Genomic DNA, 26470 nt, shown 5'->3' with positions numbered 1-26470 from the left:
TTGGAAGGGCCTGTATGCCCAATGATTCCACTCAGCTGGTTGACATTGGAGCCAACTTCTTGCTGCATCAATAACTCCCACCCCCTCCATCGTCCATGTACTGCTTCATGTGGAGTGCATCCTTCATTGGGCCAGACAGATGGAAGGTGCAAGATCTGAACTGTTTGGTGGATGAGGATGAACACTGCAATGAAGTTTTGCGAGCTGCTCTCACGTGTGCAGACTTGTGTGAGCACTTGCATTGTCATGGAAAAGGAGAAGTTCAGTTCGTTTGCATCCAATGATTACCTCAAATGACTGTGCCTGCACATTCCAGCAGTGCAGGAGTCACAGCTGTGTGCAGCCAGCTGGCAGGTGGCAGATCAGAAAAGCTTGTGCAATCCTCTTGCAATGGTGACAGGTGCTTTGTCCAACGAATCACTGTGCTTTTGTTCACTGTCAGGTCTCCGTAGACATTCTGCAAGGGCCTATAAATATCTGTGATGCTGTGATTTTTCACCAAAAGAAACTCAATGAAAGCTCTCTGCTTGGAATGCACCTCCGTCACAGACCCATTCTGAAGTCTTTGTATAGTGCTGGCACCTATTAGAACTTCATGAAACTACAAGGGCTGAAGAGGAAATATTGTACAGTGTCCCACAAGAAATTCTGCATTTTTTCAACTGAAATTGGCAAAAAAAATGTTGCATAACTTATTGAACACCCCTTGTAGGTGGCACGCAATATTCAACCAGCGAACTGTGTGGCGGTCACTGCAACATGCCAACAGGTTGTAAAGGAACACTTTACAGGAACAGTGAATTGTTACAAGCACGTAACTGATGGCAAATTTGTTCATAGATGATGTAGTTGAGCTATTTATGTAAATATTTTTATGGCCACAAATGAAATTATTTGTGTTGCCATGTGACTTATGAGAGATTAGTCCAAGTTCAGCTAGGATTGAAAATAGGATACACAATAAACTAATCATATTTAAAATATTTACAATAAATTACATTTACTCTGAGAAAAATCATTCTACAAGGGGCGACCAAAGAGTTTGTTTGAATGCCATTCAGTCCAGAATCGGTATGCCAATCCGGCAAAATCCCTGTGGACATTGAGGAAATCATCACACCAACACACCAGGTTGAAGATACGCATGTGGTAAAACACCATGTCCTGTAGCGTGAAGATGTCTGTAAGTGCCTGGTGTACAACCTCATCCGACAGGAACCGTCACAACCTTTCAAGGTCTTTTGTAAGGGACCAAAGGTGAGATAATCGCATGGGGAGAGATTAGGACTAAGGGCGGGTGCTCGAGTGTATCCCACTCGAGTTGGTGTAACTCCTGCGTTATCACGAAGCAGTGGCACCATTCCACAGTGGTGGTTTTTGACAGACATCCTGCCCCATACACATTCTTACTCTTTGATGGATATCTACCAGTGTTTGTCCTTCAGCAGTCAACAGAATAGCAGCACATTAGTCCTATTTGAACACATTTGGTAATAACATGAATGCTACACTAATCTCTTGCCTACAAGTCGGTGCTTATACACCCACATGGGAGTCGCACGATGTTGTGTGTACACTACAGCACACCGTTAAATGGAAACTTTTTGATCGCCACTTAAAATAACACAATATGATTAAGTCAGGTGGCAGCACTCTGGAACACTGGTAACTGTGGTGGTACATAATAGTAACAAACCAGTTCTAAATATCTGAATATGATATGTGGTTTGCTTATAATACAAAATGAAGCAAGGGAAAATTCACATACAACAAATTCACCAGTGAATAACTCTGCTTGTTTTACAGAAGAGGAATAAAAAACAAATATTCACACTGACAGGAGAAACACTTTTTTTTTCAGACAGAAGCATATGAAGTGCCATATGCAATTTTCAAAATCAAATATATTCTAGGGGCAGGCATTTGTACAACTGCCACATCAATGTTAAAGTCACACTCCTAATTATGTGCTAGGACTTTTTCATGCTGGCTGACAAATTAATCACACTACAGAAACAAGTAAGAAAACCAAAGGGCATATCACAGCATACTGATGGAGCAGTTTTGTGGCTAAATAATTAACTAGATGCCAAAACAGTTAAAACCATCTTGCCACTCCTGAAAATCCCATCATTACCATCACCCAACACCATTTTGTGCTCTAGAAGGTCACTTTGTAGTAACCTCAAGTATACGAACAAACCCTGCAGGAACATGCTTCAATTGTTGTCACTGGGGAGTAATATCAATAAACTTTTGTTAGCAATGATACATCACTTTTCACACTGGACACACTTCACATCAGAGAACCAATTCGTTTCCGCAGCAGAATCTCTCAGCAATTTGTAATGAAATAACTAAGAATATTTTCTCTGTCAATGAACAGTTCCACTCCTCCTCGAGTTTCTCACAATTCTGACTTAGCTAGTAAACCCATTTTCACTGAGAATTCCAATGCCATCTGAGTTGCCACCCTGCTATAAATACTATTGAATCATGTATGGGGAAGAGATCGAACATAAATTTAACAAGATTGTTGACAAGAAAAAGTTAAAAATGAAACAAATCAAGCTTCGAGTTACAAGGCTATGGTATAATAGTTGACTTTCACTGTTATGGCTTCGGAACTCCATTTCCTTAAGTCCTTCATCATGCCTGTGATTATTAATACCAAAAGCAAACATGAGTGCCAACTGTTACTGGTGCAATTTATAATACTGTCCCTCAACTATTGCGCCTCTTATTCATTCCCACCTCTCACAAAGGCAATGATTTTGTGTATGTCAGTCTCAATTAACTGATGAGATAAGCAACAACCTGAGCAATCTTGTGTGCCTTCGCTTGACCTACCAATCTAAGCACTTCAAGTGCGACAAGTATCAGCTTAGTTTGGTCACATTTGTTGTTTGGTGATGTTTCTGTCCAAAACAGAGTTTCTGGCTTTTGCTATTAACAAAGGTGGTAGGGATTTGTAGCATCAAATGTGCATCTTAGGACTGTAATGTTACACTTAGAATTTGATATACCTTACAGCATCTGTGCTTTTATTGAGCAGTAGGAAAAACTTGAAATAATATGGCGAAAGAAACCACCTTACCAAAGAAATGAAAAACATAAATTAATTTATGAAAAATTTTACAATGGTCACTGAATTACATACAACACTGGAACAGTTGATGCAAAGTACACAAAACACAAGAATTATGAACTAAAGTCAGTTGCCAAGACAAGCAACATATCCCAGATTGTTTAATGGATTGAAAAAGAACATGTTGTTATGTGGTTGTTCTTTTTGAGAAACTGTCTTTATAACTTCTTGAGCCATAACACCACCTACAATTGCACACACAGGGCTCACTTGCGAGAACAGGCATCTGGAAAATAAACACAATACGTATGTGAGTCATAGTTGTACAATATTCAAATGGAGTTGCAAACTAAGATCAGGAGCAAATAAAATTGACATAGAAATACAGTTTTCATTCTTCTAACTTTACACAAAGCAGATAAATATTATTTACATGCAGTCGAAACAAGATGTGCAGTGGATGATTCAAATAAACATTTGACATTTAAAATCTTTGCCAATGGTAAGAAGCAAAAACTGAGAGAAACTACAGTAGGATTGACAGACACTTGAGTTCCAGACTCTGGACTTGTAACATTGACACTTACGTGTGAGACACAAAAAAGACAACAGATATTACCTGAATAATTGAGAGCTTTGATGTTCCCTGAAAGCCATCAGTCTAGGGAACATCAGAGGCAGAAACAATGTATACAGGTGGTGTGTGCTTCAGTGTTGTCATGTACTCGGAGAGATAACTGCTATAGCATGTATTTTCTTTCTTCTCAGAAAGCATTGTGTTCATGCCTTCATAACTTCTCTTACTACTGGGAAAATAACTCCCACAAAGCTGAGATCTCACTACTGAGGCAAAGTCAGTTATGGCACGTATGTTCAGTAGAGACTCAGTATCGAGAATGGACATAAACTTATAATTAAGTTCTTCTATTAACCACTAACCAATCCCTAGATGTAACAAACTTCAGAGCATCAATCAATTCACTAATACATATGTTCACCAATCATACAGCCATTAATAGAGGATACTTCAATCATCCAACAATAGAGTGGGTTAAGTACAGTGGTGGGCATGAGAGAAATTCTTCCAAACATTACTAAGTGCCTTCTCTGAAAACTACCTTGAAAAGATAGTTTGGAAGCCCACTCATGATGGAAATATATGGGATATAACAGCAACAAATAGATCTGACCCTCTTTGAGCATGCCCATATTGCAAATGGCAGAAATATACAGAATATAATAGAAACAAATAGATCTGACCCTCTATGAGGATGCCCATATTGCAAATGGCATCAGTGACCATGGGGCAGTTGTAGCAACAATGATTACTAAAGCACAAAGGACAAATAAATGAACTAGATTCAGTTAGCTAGATTCAGAAGCAGTCATGTCCCCTCTCAAAGAGAGATTCAAGGCGAGAAGTTTTGGAAAGACCTTTGATGTGCAGCAACATACATGCTGCACATTTTCGTATTACGAAAGTATAAATCTGAATTGCACCAAACACAGTACGTTAGTTTCCAGAGCGTTGAAATTGAGATTGCGATGTCCTTTTGTAAGCCAGTCGTATCTCATGCCACATGATCTCACCGATGGCAGCAGGTATTCAGAGCAAGGACACATGTTTAGTCAGGCAATAGGAAGATCACTCTCGCGTAACATGAACACACAAAGAGGAAAAGTTAATGGTTTACATTAATATACGTAGTATAGCTACAAGAAAAGCTAAGCTTTCACATATAATACTGGTCTCGAAGATTAATAAACTACAAGAGAAGCTAAGCTTTCACATGTAATATTGATCTTTTCTTTGCGTGTGTTGTACTTTATGATATATCACACAAATGTGCCACTAAATTTAAAATGATGACATAAATGTCTGGTCTTCTGGGCTCGAAATTCTTGTAAGTGGCTGGTCCTCAGTGTTCAGTTTTCAACGGTCTGTGATTTAAGAAATTCATCCCACTTTTTCACACATAACATAATTCATCTTGTATAAAAAGAAATTTACTTTGAAAGTAATGCTTCATAAACCACTGTTTACAATACTATTCTGAGACTGTTAGAAATAGGTTCGATTTAGCATTTGGCAGAGAGTGCCAGAAAACAGGCATTACTGTGCATGTGCAGCTGCAGTGGTGTAGGAAGCCCACATTCATTACGCCATAAAAGAAACAGGACATCAGAGAATACTCCAAGAGCACAGGAATTTCGTAAGCCATACTAAAATGCATAATTCGGCTTGAAGTGCACATTGGTTTTTTTCAAGATTCACAATGAAGTAGGTCCCATCTGATATTAAGTTTTTCAGTGTGGTTTTCTGGGTGTAAATTTTCTTGGAGTAAAAATACTGTACTACCTCACATTTGGTTCTTTATTATGGCATAATTTCATACATGGCAGAAGATGAAAACATGCACTTGAAATTTAGCGAAAAGTTGGAACTAGCCAATACTGTGGAAAGAAACACTTCGTTTCAAATAAATCGATTGCCTCAGCGGAAAGATTAATAAAGCCAAATTTCTTTAGCAAACTGACAAAATAACCTCATTGTTCTGCAAGGCGATTAATGCTTGATTGTTAATAACTTGGAAATAAAATAAAATCAGAAAACTGAAACTAAAAATATATTTTTGCCCTCTGTAATTATGTGAATGAGTTTTAATTGACTTGATAGCTCCCAGCCACAGAAATCTGTTTTGTTTTCATTTAACGAGGGAGCTGTAAACAAAGAGGAAACAGGAAAATCACTTAACAAAAACACGGGTCCCCACTACAACTCTGACAACTCTGCGCATGCGCGAATCTAGCAGCTAGGGTGTGCGTTTTTTTCTCGTTAGCATCCGGCTGCTTGCTGCTACTGCTGATACAGCTAACAGCCAAACTTCGAGTAGGGGGAAGCGGGAGAAGGTACTGCTCATATGCGAGTCAACTTCGCATGCGCATGAGCCTGCTGGCAACTGGTCAAACTAACCTAATGTAAACAGTTGTGACGTCACACTCACAGAAAGCAGTTTACTGTTACGAAGTATTACATAGTCTTTGCCCTAAGACCTTTGACATATTTTTGCTGTTTGCAGACGCTTGTGTGTGCATGGTGTTTTGTTGCTGTAAATGGCGCATTTCCTTTGCCACTAAAGTTTTATTTTTTTCCTCTCGTTTATATTTTATTGCTGCAGTATCATTCTCCAGTAGCGGGTACAGTAATATTCTTTGCTAGAGCATCTATTCTTACCAGTCAAAATTACAAAAATTTAACTGAAAGGTAAAACAATGAAAAATTCCCAGGTCATATACACCCTGAACACAAAGCTTAGGACTATAAACAGAAGATGCTGAATGATGTACATTTGGCTGTCAAGAAGGCAATGCGAGAAGCCTCCAGTTACTAATGCAGCAGAATCTTATCGGAAGTTCACTCAAAAAAACCCAAAGAAATTCTGATCATACGCAAAGGCTGTCAGTGGCTCCAAAGTTAGCATCTGTATACTCAAGGATGCTATAGGACCTGAAACTGAGGGTGGCAAAGCAAAAGCAGAAATACTTAACTCCATTTTCAAATGTTCCTGTACTAAGGAAGATAGAGAAGTACTGCCCAAGATTCTCATAGCACTGAGACATGAACTGGGGTTGAGAAACATCTAAAATCATTAAAATTTAACACGACTCCAGGGCCTGATGGAATCCCAGTCAGTTTCTATATAGATTTTGCAGCTGAGTAGCTTTCATTTTAACTGCAGATACTTTTGAACAAAAATCTCTACCCAATAATTGAAAGAAAGCACAGGCCACAACATTCTACAAGAAGGGCAGCAGCAATGAGCCACAAAACTGCGCCCAATCTCTGGGGTATGTCAAACAGAATTATTGCTTCCATGCCAACCAGCACACATTCTGAACAGTCTGGAGACAAGCTCAAGTATAGCTCAGGCCACAATGCTGTGTTAAAAAGACTGTGCCCGAATATATCTCAGGCCACAATTTTCTTCACATGTGAGCCACCTACTGCTCAAAAACTGGACTCATTTCGTACAACACCACCACCACCACCACCACCACCACCACCAACAACATACTGACATCTCAATACCTGTCCCTTGACAGGTGCTGCCTTCTGTTGACAATTTCCAGAATTATTTTGAAAGAAACAGTAGCAAACATCACAGATGCTATTGTGACTGGCTGTGCCATTTGTTCGCACTCACATAATTTCGTGTGTGTGCTTGCTAGATTTCACAATTTACTGTATTTCTGCTACAAATACACCAGGTTTGTTGCATGAGCAAGAATTCTGAAGCTCAAGAGGTAGACATTGCTCAGTAACTCAGCTCACACTTTCTTTTTGCAAGGAAAATTATAGTTTCTGTCATTATTATGTTAAAACTTATGATCTGTCAATAAACTAAATATGAAAAATAAATCTTGAAGTTTGGTCTTTTTTTAGTATGTGTTACCCTTGCAGGTATATCAATTACAAATGTGCCAGTAACATTTCAAATAATGGCATAAATGACCAGAGTTTTAGACCCAACATTATTCTAAGTGGCCAATCTTCAAAGCATTAAGATCATATGAACCCCCAAGTTGTGTTTTTATCACATGTCATTCTGAAAGCCATGGATGAAGGTAATCAGGTGGATACAGTATTTCTTGACTTTCAGAAAGCATTTAACTTGGTGCCACACTAAAGTTTATTCTCAAAAATTGGATCATATGGCATATCGAGCAAAATTTGTGACCGGATTGAGGATATTAAGGTAGGCAGGATACAGCATGTTATCTTGGATGGAGGGTCGTCTACTGATGTAGAAGTATATTCAAGTGTCTTCCGGGAAGTGTGTTGGGGCCCTTATTGTTTACACTGTCTATTAAGGATACAGGGTACTTTTCTGGCTCAATATTATGTACAAATCAACACCTATTTCTTTCAGGCACTGTTTATAATGTATATGTTTTACAGATTTTTTGTTGGTATCAGGTAATGCAGCACACTTTCTAAACATATTAGAAGTATTTTGAATATTTTTAAACCTGATTAGGATTATTAAAAAAATTACAAAGAAATTGATGCAATTTTTTTTCCAAAACGCTTCCTCAAATTACGGTACCATTTAATCCAATGTTATACATTTGAAAGAGACCAAATTTTTACCAGAGATATGCATGACATGATGGCTGAGGTATTAGACCTATTTAATTCCACCTATTATGTATATTTCAAGGATAAAAAATATCACCTTACATTTTAATTTTTATAACTTTTTTCCTAATAAAATTTTTATTTTTTCTATAATTTAGTTGATTCTACAATAAAGCTTAGGCCTACTACATAAGCATGGACAATTGCAAGTTACAGAAAAAAATTAGAGCAATGTGTTATAACCTTTAATCACCAATAATTGCGTGGATATTCAAACACAACTCACTTATGAACAATAGCTGGTTACAAGATAACAACTCAGTATCTCTCATTCGACTGCCGTGACATGCGGCCGGCGCTGTTCGTAGCTAGGGGATGCACCCGCGCTCAGCCGAGTTGCGTAGCGTCTCTATCGCTGTTTGCGCCCACTGTCGTGGCGGCACTGTTAAATGTCGTGGCACTGTCACAACACTTTTCCCCCCTTGAAAAAAAAAAAACACTCACTTCCTTGGAGACATGGACAGTGCGGGGACATCCATGGCCTCTTGTGAGGCCCCGAGAAGATCCCGTGGAGAGACACAAGAGTACGGTCGAAAATGTCCAGGACGGAAGCTTGTGCGTGGAACGTGCCTCCTGGACGAGATGAAGGGTGAAAACTCCGGAGCAGCATCCATAGGTGTCGTGGACCTGGGGGCGTGCTCCAGCGACATGGGTCCCGGAGAAGGCGGCGTCGCGACTGGGGCCGGTTCCGGCGTACTCGGAAGCGGTAGCGACGTCGGCTGCATCAACACGTACGGTAGATCGGCAGCAGCGACAGGACTGGCTTCTCGGGCTGGTGGAGGCGAAGGAAGGGGCGGTGGCACCGGTGTGGCCACCACTCGTGGGTGCAACTGGTCGTAATGGCGAACAATCATGCCGTCGTCCGTACGTATTTCACAAAGCCGGCGGCTGCGAAGAGCCTTGACCACCCCTGGAATCCATTTAGGGCGAGATCCATACCCTCGTGCCCACACGCTGGCGCCCACCGAGTATTTTCCCGCACTAGGGGACACTACAAGGCCTGACAGGGTGAAGCAGGTGCAGTAGAGTGCGCGGTTGGCGGCCATGCAAGAGTTCAGCAGGGCTGCGATCACCCAGAGGCATGAAGCGATAAGAACCCAGAAATTGCAGCAGAGCGTCACTAAGGAATTTTTTCATCTGGCTTTTGAAAGTGCGGACAAGGCGCTCGACCTCCCGATTCGATTGCAGATGGAAGGGTGGTGCTGTAACATGATGAATCCCTTGTCCAGTACAAAAATCACGGAAGGCCTGCGAAGAGAACTGAGGGCCATTGTCCGTGACGATCATGGATGGAAGACCTTCTAGCGCAAAGGTTTTGGGCAAAGCCAGCGTCGTCGCCGCAGTGGTGGGCGACAGACATCGAACAACAAACGGAAACTTCGAGAAGGCGTCAATCAACAATAGCCAATAAGTACCGAGGAAGGGGCCGGCAAAGTGAGCGTGCACCCGTTCCCATGGCTGCACCGGCTCAGGCCACGGAGAGGGCATAGTACGTGCTCACATAGAGGACGTATACCCTCACGGGATAAGTGGAAACCAAGATACACAATGGAGGGTTGGCAGAACTGTGACTTGTCCAGATTGCACCTCAACCCAGCCGAATGCAAAACCCGAAACAGTGAACGCAAATTGCGAAGGTGCTCCTCAGTGGAGGCCCCCGTGACAACAATATCATCCAGATAGTTTATGCAGCCGGGAACGGAAGCCGTGAGCTGTTCCAAAAACCGCTGAAAAATGGCCGGCACGCTAGCGACGCCAAATGGTAACCGCTGGTACTGATACAACCCACAAGGAGTGTTGATGACGAGAAATTCCTTGGAAGAAGCATCCAACGGCAACTGATGGTACGCCTCCGATAAGTGAAGTTTGGAAAAGAACTGGCCCCCAGCGAGCTTGGTAAATAACTCCTCAGGACGGGGAAGAGGATAAGTGTCAATGAGGCTCTGAGCGTTGACAGTGGCTTTAAAATCACCACACAATCGCAGACTCCCGTTTGGTTTAGAAACCACCACGAGTGGCGATGCCAATTCGCTGGAGGTAACAGGAAGGAGAATCCCTGAAGCTGTTAACCTGCCTATCTCAGCCTCGACAGGTGCATGCAACGCCACCGGAATAGGGCGTGCCCGGAAAAACTTAGGGCGAGCTGTAGGTTTAAGAATAATGTGGACTTCAAAATCTTTGGCAAGACCCAGACCAGCAGAGAACACGAATGAAAATTCAGAACACAATCCATCTAGCTGTTGATAAGGAATATCCTCAGATATGAGGTGCACATCATCATCAATGGAGAACCCGAACAACTGGAAAGCATCATAACCGAACAGGTTTTCAGTGCCCGCATGATCCACCACATAAAACGTGAGGGCCCTAACAACAGACTTGTAGGCAGTGGAAGCATCAAACTGGCCAATGATAGGAATTTTCTGTTTATTATAAGTTCTCAATTTCGCGTAACTGGAGACAAGGGAGGGGAGCCCAACTCCAAATACGTGCGAGAATTAATGAGAGTTACTGCAGAGCCAGTGTCCACTTGCATACGAATGTCTTTATCCAGAACAAGAACAGTAACAAACAACTTATTTGTTTGAGAAAGCACACAGTTAACATCCATTTCCGATGCCTCGTCCTCGTCGACAGGAACTTTAGGGGACTGACACACAGAAGCAATGAGGCCTTTTTTCCTACATGAATTACACGTGGCCCAACGTTTTGGACATGCGGCCCTGTCATGCTGTACGAAACAACGTGGACAAGAAGGAAGTGCGGAACGAACCTGCTTCTGTGGTTGCTGTTTTCGCTGCGAGCGTTGCGGCCCAACGCGACGTTGTTTACGCGAGTGAACCGCCGCCACATCTTCGTTCTCCTGTGAAACAGGGAAATTGTCCGTGTCAAAAGTTGACTGTACAGCGCCTACATCACACCACGCGTCTATTTGCGCGCCAGCAGCGTGAGACACTTCAAAGGATTGAGCGATGCTTAGAACTTCCGACAACGACGGGTTTGGCAGTTGTAGGGCACGTTGCCGAACTTCTTTATCAGGAGCAAGCCGTAGAATAGCATCCCTAACCATTGAATCAGCATAAGACTCATTATGAGTGCCCGTGACAAACTGACATTTCCTACTCAGACCGTGTAGTTCCGCCGCCCAAGCCCGGTAAGATTGATGGGGCTGTTTACGACACCGGTAGAACACCACGCGGGCGGCAACGACGTGGCTGTTTTTGCGGTAATAGTTAGACAATAAGTCACACATTTCTTGGAAGGACAGGGAGGCAGGTTCCCGCAGAGGTGCTAACTGAGATAGCAGCTGATAGATCCGTGGGGAAATCCAAGATAGAAGTAACGACTTACACATAGGAGCGTCGACAACGCCGAAAGCCAAGAAGTGATGCCGCAAACGCTTCTCATAATCCTCCCAGTCTTCAGCGGCCTCGTCGTAAGGAGGGAATGGAGGCGGAGAAGAGGAAGCCAGACGATGACGCCTGAATAGCAGCTGTCAGCTGTGTTTGTTGTTCAATGAGCGCTTGCATAAGCTGTTCCATGTCTGCCCCGTCACGAACACACAAATCCACAACGCAGTGAAAATATCCCATCCTCGTTGCCGAAAAGTGCTATAACCTTTAATCACCAATAATTGCGTGGATATTCAAACACACTCACTTATGAACAATAGCTGGTTACATAACAACAACTCAGTATCTCTCATTCGACTGCCGTGACATGCGGCCGGCGCCGTTCGTAGCTAGGTGGCGCTCCCGCGCTCAGCCAAGTTGCGGAGCGCCTCTATCGCCGTTTGCGCGTACTGTCGTGGCGGCACTGTTAAATGTCGTGGCACTGTCACAACACAATGCTTTATAAACTTTAGGAAATGCTTGTACCTGAATTCTGAAAAATACAACTTGTGGGAAATTGTGAATGAAGATATGAGTCCAATTAAACAGTGCCTCAGAACATTCCTGAAGCATAGTCTTCTTCCTGCAGCATTTCTTCATCTTCCTCTTGGCACATCTTCTAGCACTTCTTGCCTCTTTGGTAACTCGAATAGCGAATATTTCAGCTTCATGCACCCATTGTCTGTCACACGCAAGCAATTGATCTTCCATATTAGAGTCACATTTTATGCCTAAATTTCTCAGGACTTCCAACTTTCCTATCTTTCCATCACTGAAGCATATCACTGCATCTAGTACACCAACTTTTAATGTATTCAGTCCTACAAAAACATTCTTGGGTGATCTTTCCCATATGCAGTGGTCAAAACTTTCATTCGTACTCTGAGTGCCCCCATGAAGACATTTACTAAGCAAAATAGGGTCATTCAGGTCTCTAAAAACTTGTTTTATTTCATTCATAACAGGTTCAGAAAGAGAATGCTTGTGATGGTATATTTGACCACTTTCTTTTGCTTTTTGGTAACCACGCCAAGAATCTGCTCCTTTAGGGCAAAGTCCATGACCAGGGTGGTCATCTGTGGACAATTATGAAAGTAGGTGGCCCACACAGCTTTCCTCATTGCTGTAACATCTTTCAGAGGTGCAGGTCATCTAATGGCCAGTCCAAAATAACAATGGAGGAGGTCTATTTCAATTTCTGTCAATCTGCCTTGGTCAGACAGAGATTTTCCATCTGACAGTGATTTTCCTTTCATTTCTCTTCATACCTTCCTCAATCTAGCACCAATCCTCTTTTGCACATGTCCACAACACTCCAGTTTTGTTACCAAGGTATCACCATAAAAATAGAATTTTACTGAAAGCATTAGAGTCTTCATCGCCTAGGTACTTTGTCTATCGAACTTTATAAATGGGCACCGACCTCTGAAATATTTATAGATCTCCATCACACTACATACCTCCACAGTAACCATAATAATTCTTAGAACACTGTTGTTTAATATGTCCTGCAGTGTTATCATGGCAGGTGTGGCAGTACTTAGATAAGCACTCAATATCAACAACTTTTCCATTCTCCAGAGAAGTAGCACTTGCAACACCATTCAAGGAACGATGTCCTCAATGCTGCCATGTTTCATAGATGCTTTAGACACAACCGTCAAGGCACCTAAAAGTATTTTTATTTACTTGGTGAACCTACTGGGAGGAGGAGGAAAGTCCATCAAACTACAAAACGTTTGAACAGCCTTTTCCTATTGCAGGCATTGCATATATTAACTTCAAATTCACATCATATGACTTGTACACAATGTTCGAAGTCATTTTTGAAGTAGATTTATTGCAGGATCTACACAGAACTAATTTTGACACTAAACCCTTCCTGCTACTTTGTTGTTCAGTTATTTCCGGACAGCCTACACCATCAGTCGGCCGGTGTGACCAAGTGGTTCTAGGCGCTTCAGTCTGGAACCGCGCGACCGCTACGGTCGCAGGTTCGAATCCTGCCTCGGGCATGGATGTGTGTGATGTCCTTAGGTTAGTTAGGTTTAAGTAGTTCTAAGTTCTAGGGGACTGATGACCTCAGATGTTAAGTCCCATAGTGCTCAGAGCCATTTGAACCTACACCATCACATTGTTTACATTTTGCCACTTCCTTTATCAAAGCAGATAAGATGCCCACATCAATAACAACAAATCCACAAACAGCGTCATTGTTAACACAAAAATTATAATCACCAGGAGGTGTGGTATGTGGGAGTTTCTTTCCTGAAGAACTAATACATAGGTTACTATCAACAACATGGCTTACTTTATTTGTGAACTGGTTACCACGGAATTTCCTTTTATTGAACTTCTTAATGTGTGGCATAGTTTGTACTTATTGCACACTAAAGAATATGTACTTCCACAAATATATGTAGCACTTGGGTAGCAAACATTCAGTAACACGTGAACAAACTGCTTCAGCATAACAAAAGTAAATACTAGCAAAGATAACCGTTTACATACACTAGAAACCTGCACTATTACCAACATACAATGCGTATCATACATATAATTGCTGGAAACAGAATGTTCACAGTTCTTTTCGAAATAATACTGGTTTCTGTAACAGAAATAAAGGGGGCGTGGCGGCACACACGACCGTGACTTTAAAAATTTGGTACTCTATAATGTATATATCAATGTAATCAGGAAAGACTGCAGAATTTAATAAAGTCATAAAACATTTTGATTTTTCCACCATTTATAAGTACTTTGTATCCTTAATGGCCTGAAAGACAATTGTAACCTCTCAATTTTTGCAGATGATGCAGATATTTATAACAAAGTACTGTGTGAAAGAAGCAGCACAAAAATTCAGACAGACCTTGAAAAGATTTCAAAGGACTGGCAAAGTGTTTTAAATGTTCAGAAATATAAAATTGTGCTGTTCTCAGAATGCAGAAAAGTGAGCAGAACTGGAATCAGGCAATTCATGCAAATACCTGGGTGGAACACTTTTTAGGAATATGAAATGGAATGATAACATACACACAGCTGTGGGTACAGCAGGTGGCAGGTTTCAGTTCATTGTCAGGATACTGCTAAAAGTCTGTTAGTTTGCAAAAGAGACTGTTTATAAATCACTTGTGCATTCCATCTTCCAATACTGCTCAAGTATGCGGGACCCACACCAAATAAGACTAATGTAATATTTAATGTATACTACGAAGGGTGGCAAAAATGGGCACAACTTTGTTTAACTCACAGATGTCAATTACCCTTCAAAAGCTTGCTTACACTGTTTCAAGGTTAACTGAAGAATCTATAGATATTTGGAAGCCTCCTAACTAAGCGCTAACATGGGAACTGCAAAGAAATGATGACACAAATCGCTGTGCATACAGAGGCATTTAGGCACTCATTCTTCCAGCAATCCGTATGCAACTGGAACAGGGAAAACACTTTATCTTACAATACTATGTACCCTCTGCCATGTGTTTCAAAGTGACTTGCAAAGTATAGATGTAGTTAATGGTGGGCTTTGTCTCTCATTATCAGGTGATCTACACAATCAGATGCCTTGGTTGGATCACAGAATATGCCAACTGGTAACTTTTACTGATGTTTAAGTTTTTAGGAGTAGCCACATGTTGTTATGTAACACTTTTTCAGGAAAATTTGAATGTTTGTTCAAAAGAGATATAAGAAGATAGTATTTTACTGTCTCTGAAAACACTCCTTGGTGCAGGGATGTATTGAATTTAAGGATTAAGACCATGTTCATTTCATTACAGCAAACTTTTAATGGCTTGCTGGAGATACCATCGACTTCTGCAGAATTCTTTTTCTTCAAAGAATGAGCGGCATTTTTCAAATTTCTTTAATTGTTATGGGGATTACACTTATCTGACTGAAAGGTATGGTAAAGCCATGTTTCAATATACTTGTGGCATCACCTACTGAATCACTACAATTTATTTGAGCTGCGACATTTACAAAATATTTGTCAAGAGTCTCGGCTATTTCCTTGTTGTTAACTATTTTTAAATTGTGAATGTTAAGAATAAAAAATGGAATATCCAGGATGGAATATAACAATATTATGAAACGGGAAGTTGCTATTCCTCATATAGCGGAGATGCTGAGTCACAGATACGCACAACAAAAAGACTGTCGCAAATAAGGCTTTCGGCCAGTAAGACCTTCGTCAAAAGTAGATGACACACACACACACACACACACACACACACACACATACACGTGCGAAAACACAAACGCAACTCACATGCATGACTGCAGTCTCAGGCAACTTAAGCCACAGTGATAGTGCCTATCTGCGACTCAGGATCTCCGCTATATGGTGAGTAGCAACTTTCCTTTTTATAATACAGTTAATGTTAAGAATAGTATTTCTGACACTTTTGGAGGGAAGAGCTTCTGTTTCTCTCTGTGTTACACTCCAAATTGTTTTTATTTTGTAGTCAGAGCTAATCGCATAAATTTTTTAATTTCCTGGTTACTTCGGGCAGGATTTTAGAATAAGTTGTATAGTATTTTATCTTATCACAATTACTTCAATGTTTTGGTATTACATGTGGCTCTCTCTGCCTCTGACAGGATGTTTTTGTTCCTTTACTGAGCCATAGTTTTTTTAGTGACTGCTTAGTCTGAACTCTGTCCTTTTTGGGAAAATACTTTCAAAAAATTATGCCATATCACTTGTAAACAAATTGTACTTTAAATTAACATCACTTCCAAGATTGTCATGTCTCCAGTCAGCTTTCTCTAGGGATGGTTTTAAAAGCCTGAATTCCACCTTTATTATTGTCATTGCAGGGCATATATGCAGATAAGAAACCTGTGTTAAGTGATAATATATCCTCTTTCAGAGCTACAAAAACTGACCAACCATAAGGAAATAAATCCCAGCAAAAAACAACATGTACAGAAACAATATAGTACAGTAGCTTCTGAAGCTCTGAAATCGAGACAGCGATACGCTTTCATTAGCCAATCACAGCTCATGTCACATAATCTCGCCAGACAATGACAGCAGACATTCAGGGCATAGGATGCGATGTAGTCAGCTTACAGCAACATCACTTTTAAATAGTGCAAATACACAAATATCAGATCCAAAGCAGCCAGCGAAATAGAGAGCAAAAGCAGCAAATTGACCCATGGCACTTAATGCATATCCACTAAACAATAAGTCAAGGAAGACAGTACCTCTAGAAGGCCGATTTGAGGCATGCTGCCTGTCTCTATGGTCAAACACACTGCAAAATACGAACCTGTACGCCAAAGCGGAAATTAGACAAGGACACCAACTACAGTATAGTACATGGAGAGCACTGAATAAATTAATAACAGGAGTTGCAAAATGTAAAGTAAACATGGTTTAGTTGGGCTATTCTGAAGATGTCCAGGGTGAATGTGGAGGAACACTGACAACTGAACACTTGTTCATGTGCCCATGAATGGTGTTTGTTTGCACAGTGGGAAGATTTACTTTTGTGCAATGATAAGGCCATTAAATCTGCAGAGTTTTGGAAAAAGAGTATTTAGATTTTCTTACTCGGGTATGGAAAGTAAAATAAGTAAGCAAGTACATAAATAGGAACAGTTAATGGCTTAAATTAATAAATAGACAGCACAATTGCAACAAAAACCTAAGCTTTCACATACAATACTGGTCATCAAATTCTCTCTCTCTCTCTCTCTCTCTCTCTCTCTCTCATTGAGGGCTTGGTTAGGCAGGATCCTAAGAACACAGCCTAAGTTGCAGCAGCTGAATATCTTGGACAAGCACAACTATAAATTTCACTGCTGTCCACCAAACATTTCGTGGGCTACCTGACTAAATAAATGTTCCATTGAGCACTTCGAATTTCCCATAGTAAAGCCAATTATGTGCGAAATTGCTGAAGAACTCACATTGCACTTTTGTCTGAAGGTTAATTATACTTTTTGCTATTGTTCCTGCATAATCTGTAATCTGTGAAAGAACTAAAATAAGTACAGAAAACTAACCTTGAAGCTTGGACTCTTTTAGTGTGTGTTCCCTTAAAGGTATACGAAACACAAATGTGCCAGTAAAATTTTAGATAATTGCGCAAATGGCTGGTCCTCGAAGTGTTAAGTTTTAAATGAGCCTCAAGTGCCCTGTAATTTAAAAAAACTGATCATACGTTCTCACAAGTAACATAATTCATCTTGCGAAAAAGGAAATTGACTTTGAAAATAATGCTTCTCAAATCACCATTGACAATATTTTCCTTTGACTTGTTAAAAATGTAAACAGTTGTAATGTCAGACTTATCATGAGCAGTCAATTGTTACAAAGTATTGCACAGTCTTCGTCCTAAAGACTTTGATACATTTTGCTGTCGGCAGATATTTGTGTGCACTGCGTTTTGTTGTTGTAGATGACCCATTTTCTTTGCAACTAAAATTTTATTTTGGTGTTATTCTCTTGTTTATGTTTTATTGCTGCAGTATACGGGATGAAATAGAATTCTTTGTTAAAGAATCATTTCTTATCAGCTAAAATTACAAAAATTTAACTGAAAAGTAAAACAATGAAAAATTCCCAGAATTCAAAAAAATTCATGGGTTTTCCCATATTTCCCCCGGATGAAAAAATTCCCAGATTCTTCAGGGTGTATACACCCTGTACTGTTTTAAAAAAGATTTTATAGATCTGGCTTAACATTGCACTAGGACGCAAAACTGCCCAAAGGATTACCTAGCAATTTGAAGTATATTCATAGTTTTAGAGTCCACTCAATAGGGCAGAAAGAAATTAGAAAAAGTGTATGGATTAGAAGGTTATGAGGGAAGCACTACAAAAATAAACACGCTTTGCTTATTATTACAGCTGCCACTATAGTTTTCCCTAATTTTACCGACTATGTTTGTGTCTTACCAAGCGCTTAAGAAATCTGCCAGTCAAGTATAAGAATTATCTTCAAGCCAACACTAACGAGGATGTTCAATATGATCCCCTTCTTTACCACATCAAGATTACGATAGCTGCATTTGAACAATTAACAAAATATAACACACAAAGAAATTGCGGACATTGGCTATGAGTGTGCATTGATTAAATAAATGGGGAAAGTTGAAAATTTGTGCCGGACCAGGATTTGAACTGGGTCTTACACTTCTAGACAGATGCACTGATGACAGCGCCATACGGCCACAGTGATCCTTGCAACTGCATAGACTACCATAGCAAGCCTCCCATCAAATTCTCAACTTATCCACACATTACTAATGTACCGCCATTTGCCCTCGTTACTCGCAGCATTTTGTCTGAAAGAACAGACACCACATATATACAATAAAGGCAAAAACAGCCAATGATCTCTTCAGTGGGGATGCACACCAGCTCAAACTTTTAAGAAAATCACTGAAAAGCCACAAGTAATGAGAATAATGGCCAAGGGGCAGTACAGTAGTAGTGCATGGGTAAGCTGAGAATTTGGGTCTGACACCAGGTGTGTTAGGGTAGTCCATGCAGTTGTGATGATAATTGTGTCTTGGTGACACAATGGTCAGTGATTCTGCTCAGTAAGCTGGAGACTCAGGTTCAAATTGCAGCCTGGCACAAGTTTTCAACTTCCCCCATTAATTTAATCAACACCCACTCACAGCCCATCTGTAATTCACAGTGTCTGCTGGTCCTTCAAAATACTCTCCACAACTGATACACCACTCCCAAAACAGTTTCCACTTCTGGAAGCAGTCTTGGTAGGCCTCTTACTGGATTGCGTGAAGTGCCATCTGCGAATTTTCTTTTTCTTGTCTATCATTGCAAATCTTCTTCCTTTTAATGGAGTTTTCAACTTTAGAATCACAGGGGCCAGTTCTGGAGAGTATGGAGGATGAGACAGCACTGCATTTTTTGGTGCAATAATCTCGCACAAAATAGGGATGAACGAGTGGGTGCGTTATTGTCATACAAGAGCCTGAAATATTTTGCCACATTTCAGGCCGTTTCCTTCTCACACTTCATTACACATGCCACAACACGTCCCGATAATACCATCAATAAATTGTTTGTTCCTGTGGTACGAATTAATGATGAATTAATCCTTCAAGGTCAAAGAAAACTATCAGCATGGATTTGACATTTGACATGACGAGCTTCTTTTGGTCTCAGATAACCTTTCCCAACCCACTGTGAAAATTCAACCTTGGTCTCAACATCGTAATTGTAGACCCACATCTCATCACCAATTACGATTCTCTTAAGGAACATCTCATTCTCATTTGAGTGATTCAAAACCTCTTCACAGATTGCGAGACAAAGGTCTTTGTGGTCTTGACTCATGAGCCGTGAGATGAACTTGGCGGTGACACAATGCACTCCAAGATGCTGTGTCAGGATTTCATTACATGTTACAACTGAAATGTTACATTCTTCTGCAATATCTTGGACAATCAGTCTTAGATTGGCACACACAGTTTCGTTGACATTCATGACATGAGCATCGTCTGTACACGTTGAAGGGTGTCCTGAACGAGGGTCATCTTTAGCTTGCATCCAGCGATTTTTAAACCGTGTGAACCATTTGTAACACTGTATCACTTGTTGTGTCTCTGTAACGATTTTCTTGAGTTTCATGCAAAATTTAATGCAGATGCGTTGCTCCTCTAACTCACTCATCTCAAAATTCGCAAACCGAACAAAACAACATGTTACTCAATACAGCACTGAACAATAACTAACAGACATACAACAATGAAACTTCTGGCAGATACACATTACACACAGTTGTATGCAGGGATACCAACCACACGTCATTCCAACATACCATTGGTGTGAAATTGTGAAAGTTTTGGAAATTTTTGAACAGACCTCGAACAACATTCCATAGTCATCAATCCGGGGAAAAATATGAATACTCTGAATTCAGTGAACAGAGAATATGAAGGGTCAAAAAGCATCATGAAAACTGGAAACTATACATATTATTGCACCAGAAGTATTCTGACACTCAAAACAGTGCAAAACAGAGCTTGCAAAATATATGCGAGTCAAAAAAGTTTTATCAGTACAATGGAAAACCAACCAAACTTGCAAATTTCACATTTTTTATTTACTAGATGATTAGTATCATTCTGGGACCCCCTTTCAAATGATCCAGATAGTAAAAATAGTATTTCAAAAAATACAAGAACCATGGCAAAAATATATATGTATAATGAAGTACAAATGAACAGTTATCTGTAGGTGCTGTAACTGTTCATTTACACTTCATAGCTGTTACAGTGCATGCAGATAACTGTCTTTTGTACTTGATAATACGTATATATGTTTGATATAGTTCTCGTATTTTTGGACATATCATTTTGATGATGTGAAAATGGGTCCCAGCCCAAAACTAGTCATCAAGAAAATAAAAAAAAGGTGAAATTTGCAACTTTGGCACATTTTCCGTCGAACTTATTAACAGAAGTTGCTGACCTACAATTATTCCAGCATGTTGGAAGTTCGTAAAAAAGTTTAACACTGAGAGAACCGATCATACCCAAACATTTTATCAGGGATCATATCGTCATGAACGCCGAGCTTCTTCAGTTCTTCGGATGCTAATGACTTAAGTTCAGCAATTTCTTCCTCTCGTTTGCTGGGGTTCAATTCACGTCCTTTTTCATCACAAAACTTCATTAACACTGGAAATATGAAATAACAGCTTTAACAACTCTCAGTCAAGACATCAAAGTGTCGCACAATTTTAAGCATAAAGAACTAATATCTTAGCCTAATGTGACGTTTTTACATGGTGAATTGAGTTTTGAGTATGGTGGGTAATAATGAAGGTCCAGGAAAGTACACTTAACCCCCCCCCCCCCCCAGTCAAACAGAGGCCTATGAGATAACACAAACTGGTGGAAGTGATTTTTTTTTTTTGGGGGGGGGGGGGGGGGGGGGGGTTAGAGCGATTGCAAAGAGGGTAAGTAGAGAGAGTGGATGGGTGAGGGTGGGGATGTGGTGGTAGAGTGCAATGGTGGAAGTGAAGGAAAGAAGCAAAAACCAGAACTGCATGTAGTGAGCACAGAATATCACAAAGGGTTGTTCAAATTAGATTGCCTCATCTCCGAGAGTCACAATTTCAAATCAAGTCAGTATGCACATTTATTTTGAGTAAGTTCATATCCATTACAGCAACTATAATTTTGATTTACCATTTGAGCCAATGTTTATCTATTTTTTGCTGGTTTGTCACTGTAAAAAAGTCTTGACCAAAGTATTAAAAAGATTAATGTCATTAGAAGAGTAACTGATACCCAGATAGAAAATCAACTGTCCAACTATCATAGCCTTATTCCTTTCCACATCTTACAATGCCTGTTTGCTTTTGGTTCTGAAGTGTGTAACTGGAAATTGTGCTGAAATGTGAATTCACTCAACATAGATGATGCTGCATCTCCTTTTAGGTAAACACTTTATACTGTTCAATATTTACCTGCAAGAACTGCAGATACCACACTAGTGCAACTTTTGTCATCATAACAACTTTGTAGCATATCTACAGTTTCTAACAAATCTTCACCAGTTACAGGGAAACCATAACAGGTAACCAAACAAAATTTTGGTCAAAAAAAAAAAAAAAAAAAAAAAAAAAAAAAAAAAAAAAAAAAAAAAAAAAAAAAAAAAATATGCTACGTCAAATTCAGCTTCAGTCAGGGACAATGGTGATTATGATGCCTGCAGTAGTGTTACCTCCAATAAGTTACATGCAGGCTGAATCCTTTTCAGTGCCTTCAAGTTCTCTCTGCCCTGCCCCCCCCCCCCCCTTTCCCCCAAAAATAATTAATCATTTTATCTAATCTATCACTTCTTTTTCCCCCCAAGTATCTCAGCAACATGAAATCTTATACAAAATTCCAGCAATTGTATTGTGTACTGTAAAGATCACTTTTACTGGTTGCTTCACCTACATGCGAAACAAATTTCTGCTAAAAAACGTGGCCACAGGTTTTATAATGTGAGTTTTATTTTAATGAATGAAGTAGAATTGAGTGTTAACTACACAATCAATTTTCATTTTTTAGACATCTAATTATGCTAATAAAGGCCAGAAGTGTCCACTATAACTAGTTCAGTTTGTGTGAATGAGCAAGTATATGTGAAAGTTCCATATTTAGGGATGTAAAGCACAAAATTATTTTTCATACAGGCTTTGGCTGACAGAAGTGAAGTTGTATTTCAGTTATGAACACTATTAAACTACATACTTTAATGCAGAAAGAGAGCAGAATTAATCGTAAGTACATACCTTTCATAAGAAAGTAACAACAATCCATCTTAGAAAGCTTGTTAGAATATTGCTCAGAACGCCAATCAACTTCCAGAGCATCCCGAAATGGAACAAATTCTGCTGTATTTTTCACTGTTAATTTAGTTTGTTCGCCTTTCTTTTTCTCTGCAGAATGCTGAATTACATCTCTGAGGGAAAAGAAACAAAAATTTTCATAAATATTAATTTACAATAATACACAGATCTCTTACTACTTTACTAACTGCTTTTGCTGACTGAAATGATTATAACTTGGATCAAACAGCACTTCATCACTTTACTACTTACTCTGCATACTCATGGAGCAGCAAATCGGCAAACGTGAATCCAAAGCAACCCCAGACTCCACCACAGAGGAACTTGACTCCAGCTAAACGACAGGCAGCATTAATTCTCAGTGCCTCAGACCATGGTCGGAGATCTGTTGCTACGACAACATCGAACTGTGTGAAGTATGCATCCTGCTTAGCTGAAACAGCTTCTGTGTCTGCTATGACTTCCACCATTGGATTCAAACCTTTTACTCGTGTCAGTGAAGACTCTGCTCTCTGAGGATAAAGAAAGACAGTAGCTAGTATTACAGGTTTTCTTTGGTGGTCCACCATTTACAAAAGATCATTTTAGCAAATGATCAAAATGTGTAGAAGTGAGAGTGAATGTGATCAGAAGTAAGGTCAAATTCCATTTGCCCATCACTCATTAGTTTGTCAACTTTTAGGATGATATTCGCATTTCAGTTTCAGACCAATTTGCCAGCTTACACCTTTCGATCCACTGGCACCTGTCATTTCCATCTTTTATACATAAATTTCATTGTCATGTACATCATATTGCTCAGATTTATCTACGACCTGCCTGCATATTGGTATTTGAACTTTGGCTGTTAATTTCTTCCATTTCTTTCTACTATCAAAAGAAAATGAAGATCAAAGTCAGTTTCTCAATTGTGTGCCTGTTAGGCTTGCTAAAAAGTTGCTGTTGTGCTAATTAATCATAAGTTTTCCTCTGCCTCTAACAGCATTAACACCAATTTTTGATGTTTTCAGTACTTCTGTTGTACCAAATGTACAATATCACAACTTTTAACGATCTTCAATCTACATCGTATCAAACTGAGGAAAAAATATTTTTCATATACTTAATTCCATTTTCTGAACCATATAAACACAACTCTTCATAGTGAGCAAAGTCACTTACTCAGACAGAAAATCAAAATAGAAAAGACCTTAAAAGCAGTAACAAATTAACCAGGTGATACAACGTATGCAGCTGTGAAATGTCCTCAGGCCATTATCAGTCAGAGGTAGAGGTACAGGTAGAGATTGAACTGATGCTAAGAACAAAGCGTGAGTCACCAGTCACTTCTGAGTCACTCAGTCAGCAAAAGCATTGCTCACAAAAAGGCGCAAGGCTGGACTAGCTGCAAGCTTCACACATAATATGGCCTCATTCACAAATAATAACTGCACGTCTATGAAGTGATCATTCTTCAGTTAAATCTGTATCCTAGGTTACAGCAAGGATGCAATACACACTTTCCTTTTTAAATTTTAACTTTAGCAACAAGTTAAATAATACCCATTACAGAAAAATGAATCTTGTTCTTGCAACTATTCCAGTAAATGATTGACTGTAAGCACTGCAAATTTAGTGATGTTCAACACACCACTGCCAAAGAGTATCAATTAATTTCTTAGTCTTGTGAATAACTGAGTGTCATAGCGCATAAACGTTGGCAAATTTGGCACGACTGTCATTGCTCTGGCAACTACACTAAAATGCTACATGCGATTTGTATTAGCTTGAAATAACACGGACATCAAACCTAAACAAACAAGTTCAGAGCAAACAGTCATGGTTTTGTTAAATTTACCAGAGTGTCACAGAAAGATGTGTAATATGTTGCAAAAGTTGTTTACAGAAGTCACAATGGTTGCTTCTCAGGAAAGAATCCCGGAATGTACAACACCTTAACAGATAGTGACCAATGCTCAAACAGGAATTGTGAAAGTAGATTTGACCAATAACAGCTCACACAGTGGCATATCAGAAGTCATTCTACCCATGCTCTATTCACAAATAGGACTGGCGGAACTTTTACTGACAGGATAATATGTGCCCCCTATCACTGACCACACCAGGAATCAAGGCGTGCCCCCCCCCCCCCCCCCCACCCTCTCACATACACACACACAAATTTTAAGTGCAAATTTCCACATAGCTACAGGAACACAGCACAACTGGAAACTATCCTGAGTGGGCAGACAGATGCCACTGATGTGAAATATTGATTTACCACAATGAGTATACATAAAACATAATGAAATCATAAGCAACCAGTTGCCTAAAATTAAATTTCTTGACCTGTTTCGGGCAATTAGTGCCCTTCTTTAGAAGGTTATGCCTATCACATTATTTGCGATAGGCACTGTTGTTTGCAAAAATTGTAACTTCTTTGGTGACAATACTCAGTAAATGTCTGAAGATGGCCTTGTAAGCTGAAAACCGGTTAACACAATAAAAATTAATACTGTAGAACAAAAGCACAGCTATTACAAGCCACAAAAAATTACTATCAATAAATCCCGCTATTTCTTAACTGTGACAAAAATGTCTAATGTGAGAAAACAACACTCTGCAAGACTTCCTGCTCAGGCATAAATGAAATAAATTAATTAAAAGAACTTATATAGTTTGAATGCCCTAGTAGCATCAGTCAAATTGACTATATGATGTATGGTAACAGCAACAAGATATTACGTCTTGCAAAGGAAGGCAAAGCCACATTAATTTGAAAAATGTAACCCGCTCATGAAGAATTTATTCATAACAGTATTGTATGGCACTCTTTTTAACACTGCTGCACCTTTGAATCCCAGAATAGCCTGTAACAACTGAAGACTTTGACAAGGCCACATTTTACAATACCAATGAGTAATATCTCATCAAAACCAATGAGTAATATCTCATCAAACAGCATGGAAACGTTGTGAACACAGTCAGTGTCATAATGCGAAACCTAATGAGCATTATGAACATGCTGAAAATGCAGTGTGGAGCTTAAGACCATTAGGCACAAACACATCTGGACATCAAAGAGAAATGATAAAACTCAGAGCACATTAACAACTGTGCCTCTTACAACATGCTGGAATATAAGGCAGTAAAACCAAACTTGCAGTCAAGTTACATTTTGTATGAACCTCACCAAATATGTGCGTGTCATTTTCAGTATTAACAACAAAAATTTAACCGTAAAAGAGCACCACCACAATTTATGAGAAAACCTCTTCCATGTCAGCAGCATGAAATCATTTTCATGAGTTGAAATGACAAAGGCTATCTCCCAAAGATGAACTATGTGCTTAACATCTACTAACAGTTGCCATGGTAGAAAATTACACAAGAAAAATTATTGCAGATGAATGCACACATCAAATTATTGACAACATCTGGTAATTACCCAAATACTGGACTGACTGTAGTACAC

The 26470-nt window shown here is 39.7% G+C and overlaps 1 protein-coding gene across 1 annotated transcript in view; it reads right to left on the bottom strand.

Moving 5' to 3' along the window:
* Positions 1-3114: 3114 nt before the first annotated feature.
* The window catches only part of LOC126416783 (SUMO-activating enzyme subunit 1), a 55945-nt gene continuing 32589 nt past the window's right edge, over positions 3115-26470 (bottom strand). Inside the window, exons 3-6 of the mRNA XM_050084645.1 lie at positions 23269-23528; positions 22960-23129; positions 21208-21352; positions 3115-3374 (exon numbers count right to left, since the gene is read on the bottom strand). Coding sequence (XP_049940602.1) covers positions 3215-3374; positions 21208-21352; positions 22960-23129; positions 23269-23528 — 735 coding nt within the window. The 3' untranslated portion in view covers positions 3115-3214. The remainder of the gene's footprint in view (positions 3375-21207; positions 21353-22959; positions 23130-23268; positions 23529-26470) is intronic.

Source organism: Schistocerca serialis, chromosome 8 (assembly GCF_023864345.2).
Source record: "Schistocerca serialis cubense isolate TAMUIC-IGC-003099 chromosome 8, iqSchSeri2.2, whole genome shotgun sequence".
In the NCBI taxonomy this organism is placed as follows: Eukaryota; Metazoa; Arthropoda; class Insecta; order Orthoptera; family Acrididae; genus Schistocerca; species Schistocerca serialis.
The sequence above is the reverse complement of the archived record's forward strand: the minus strand, read 5'-3'. Positions and strand labels throughout refer to the sequence as shown.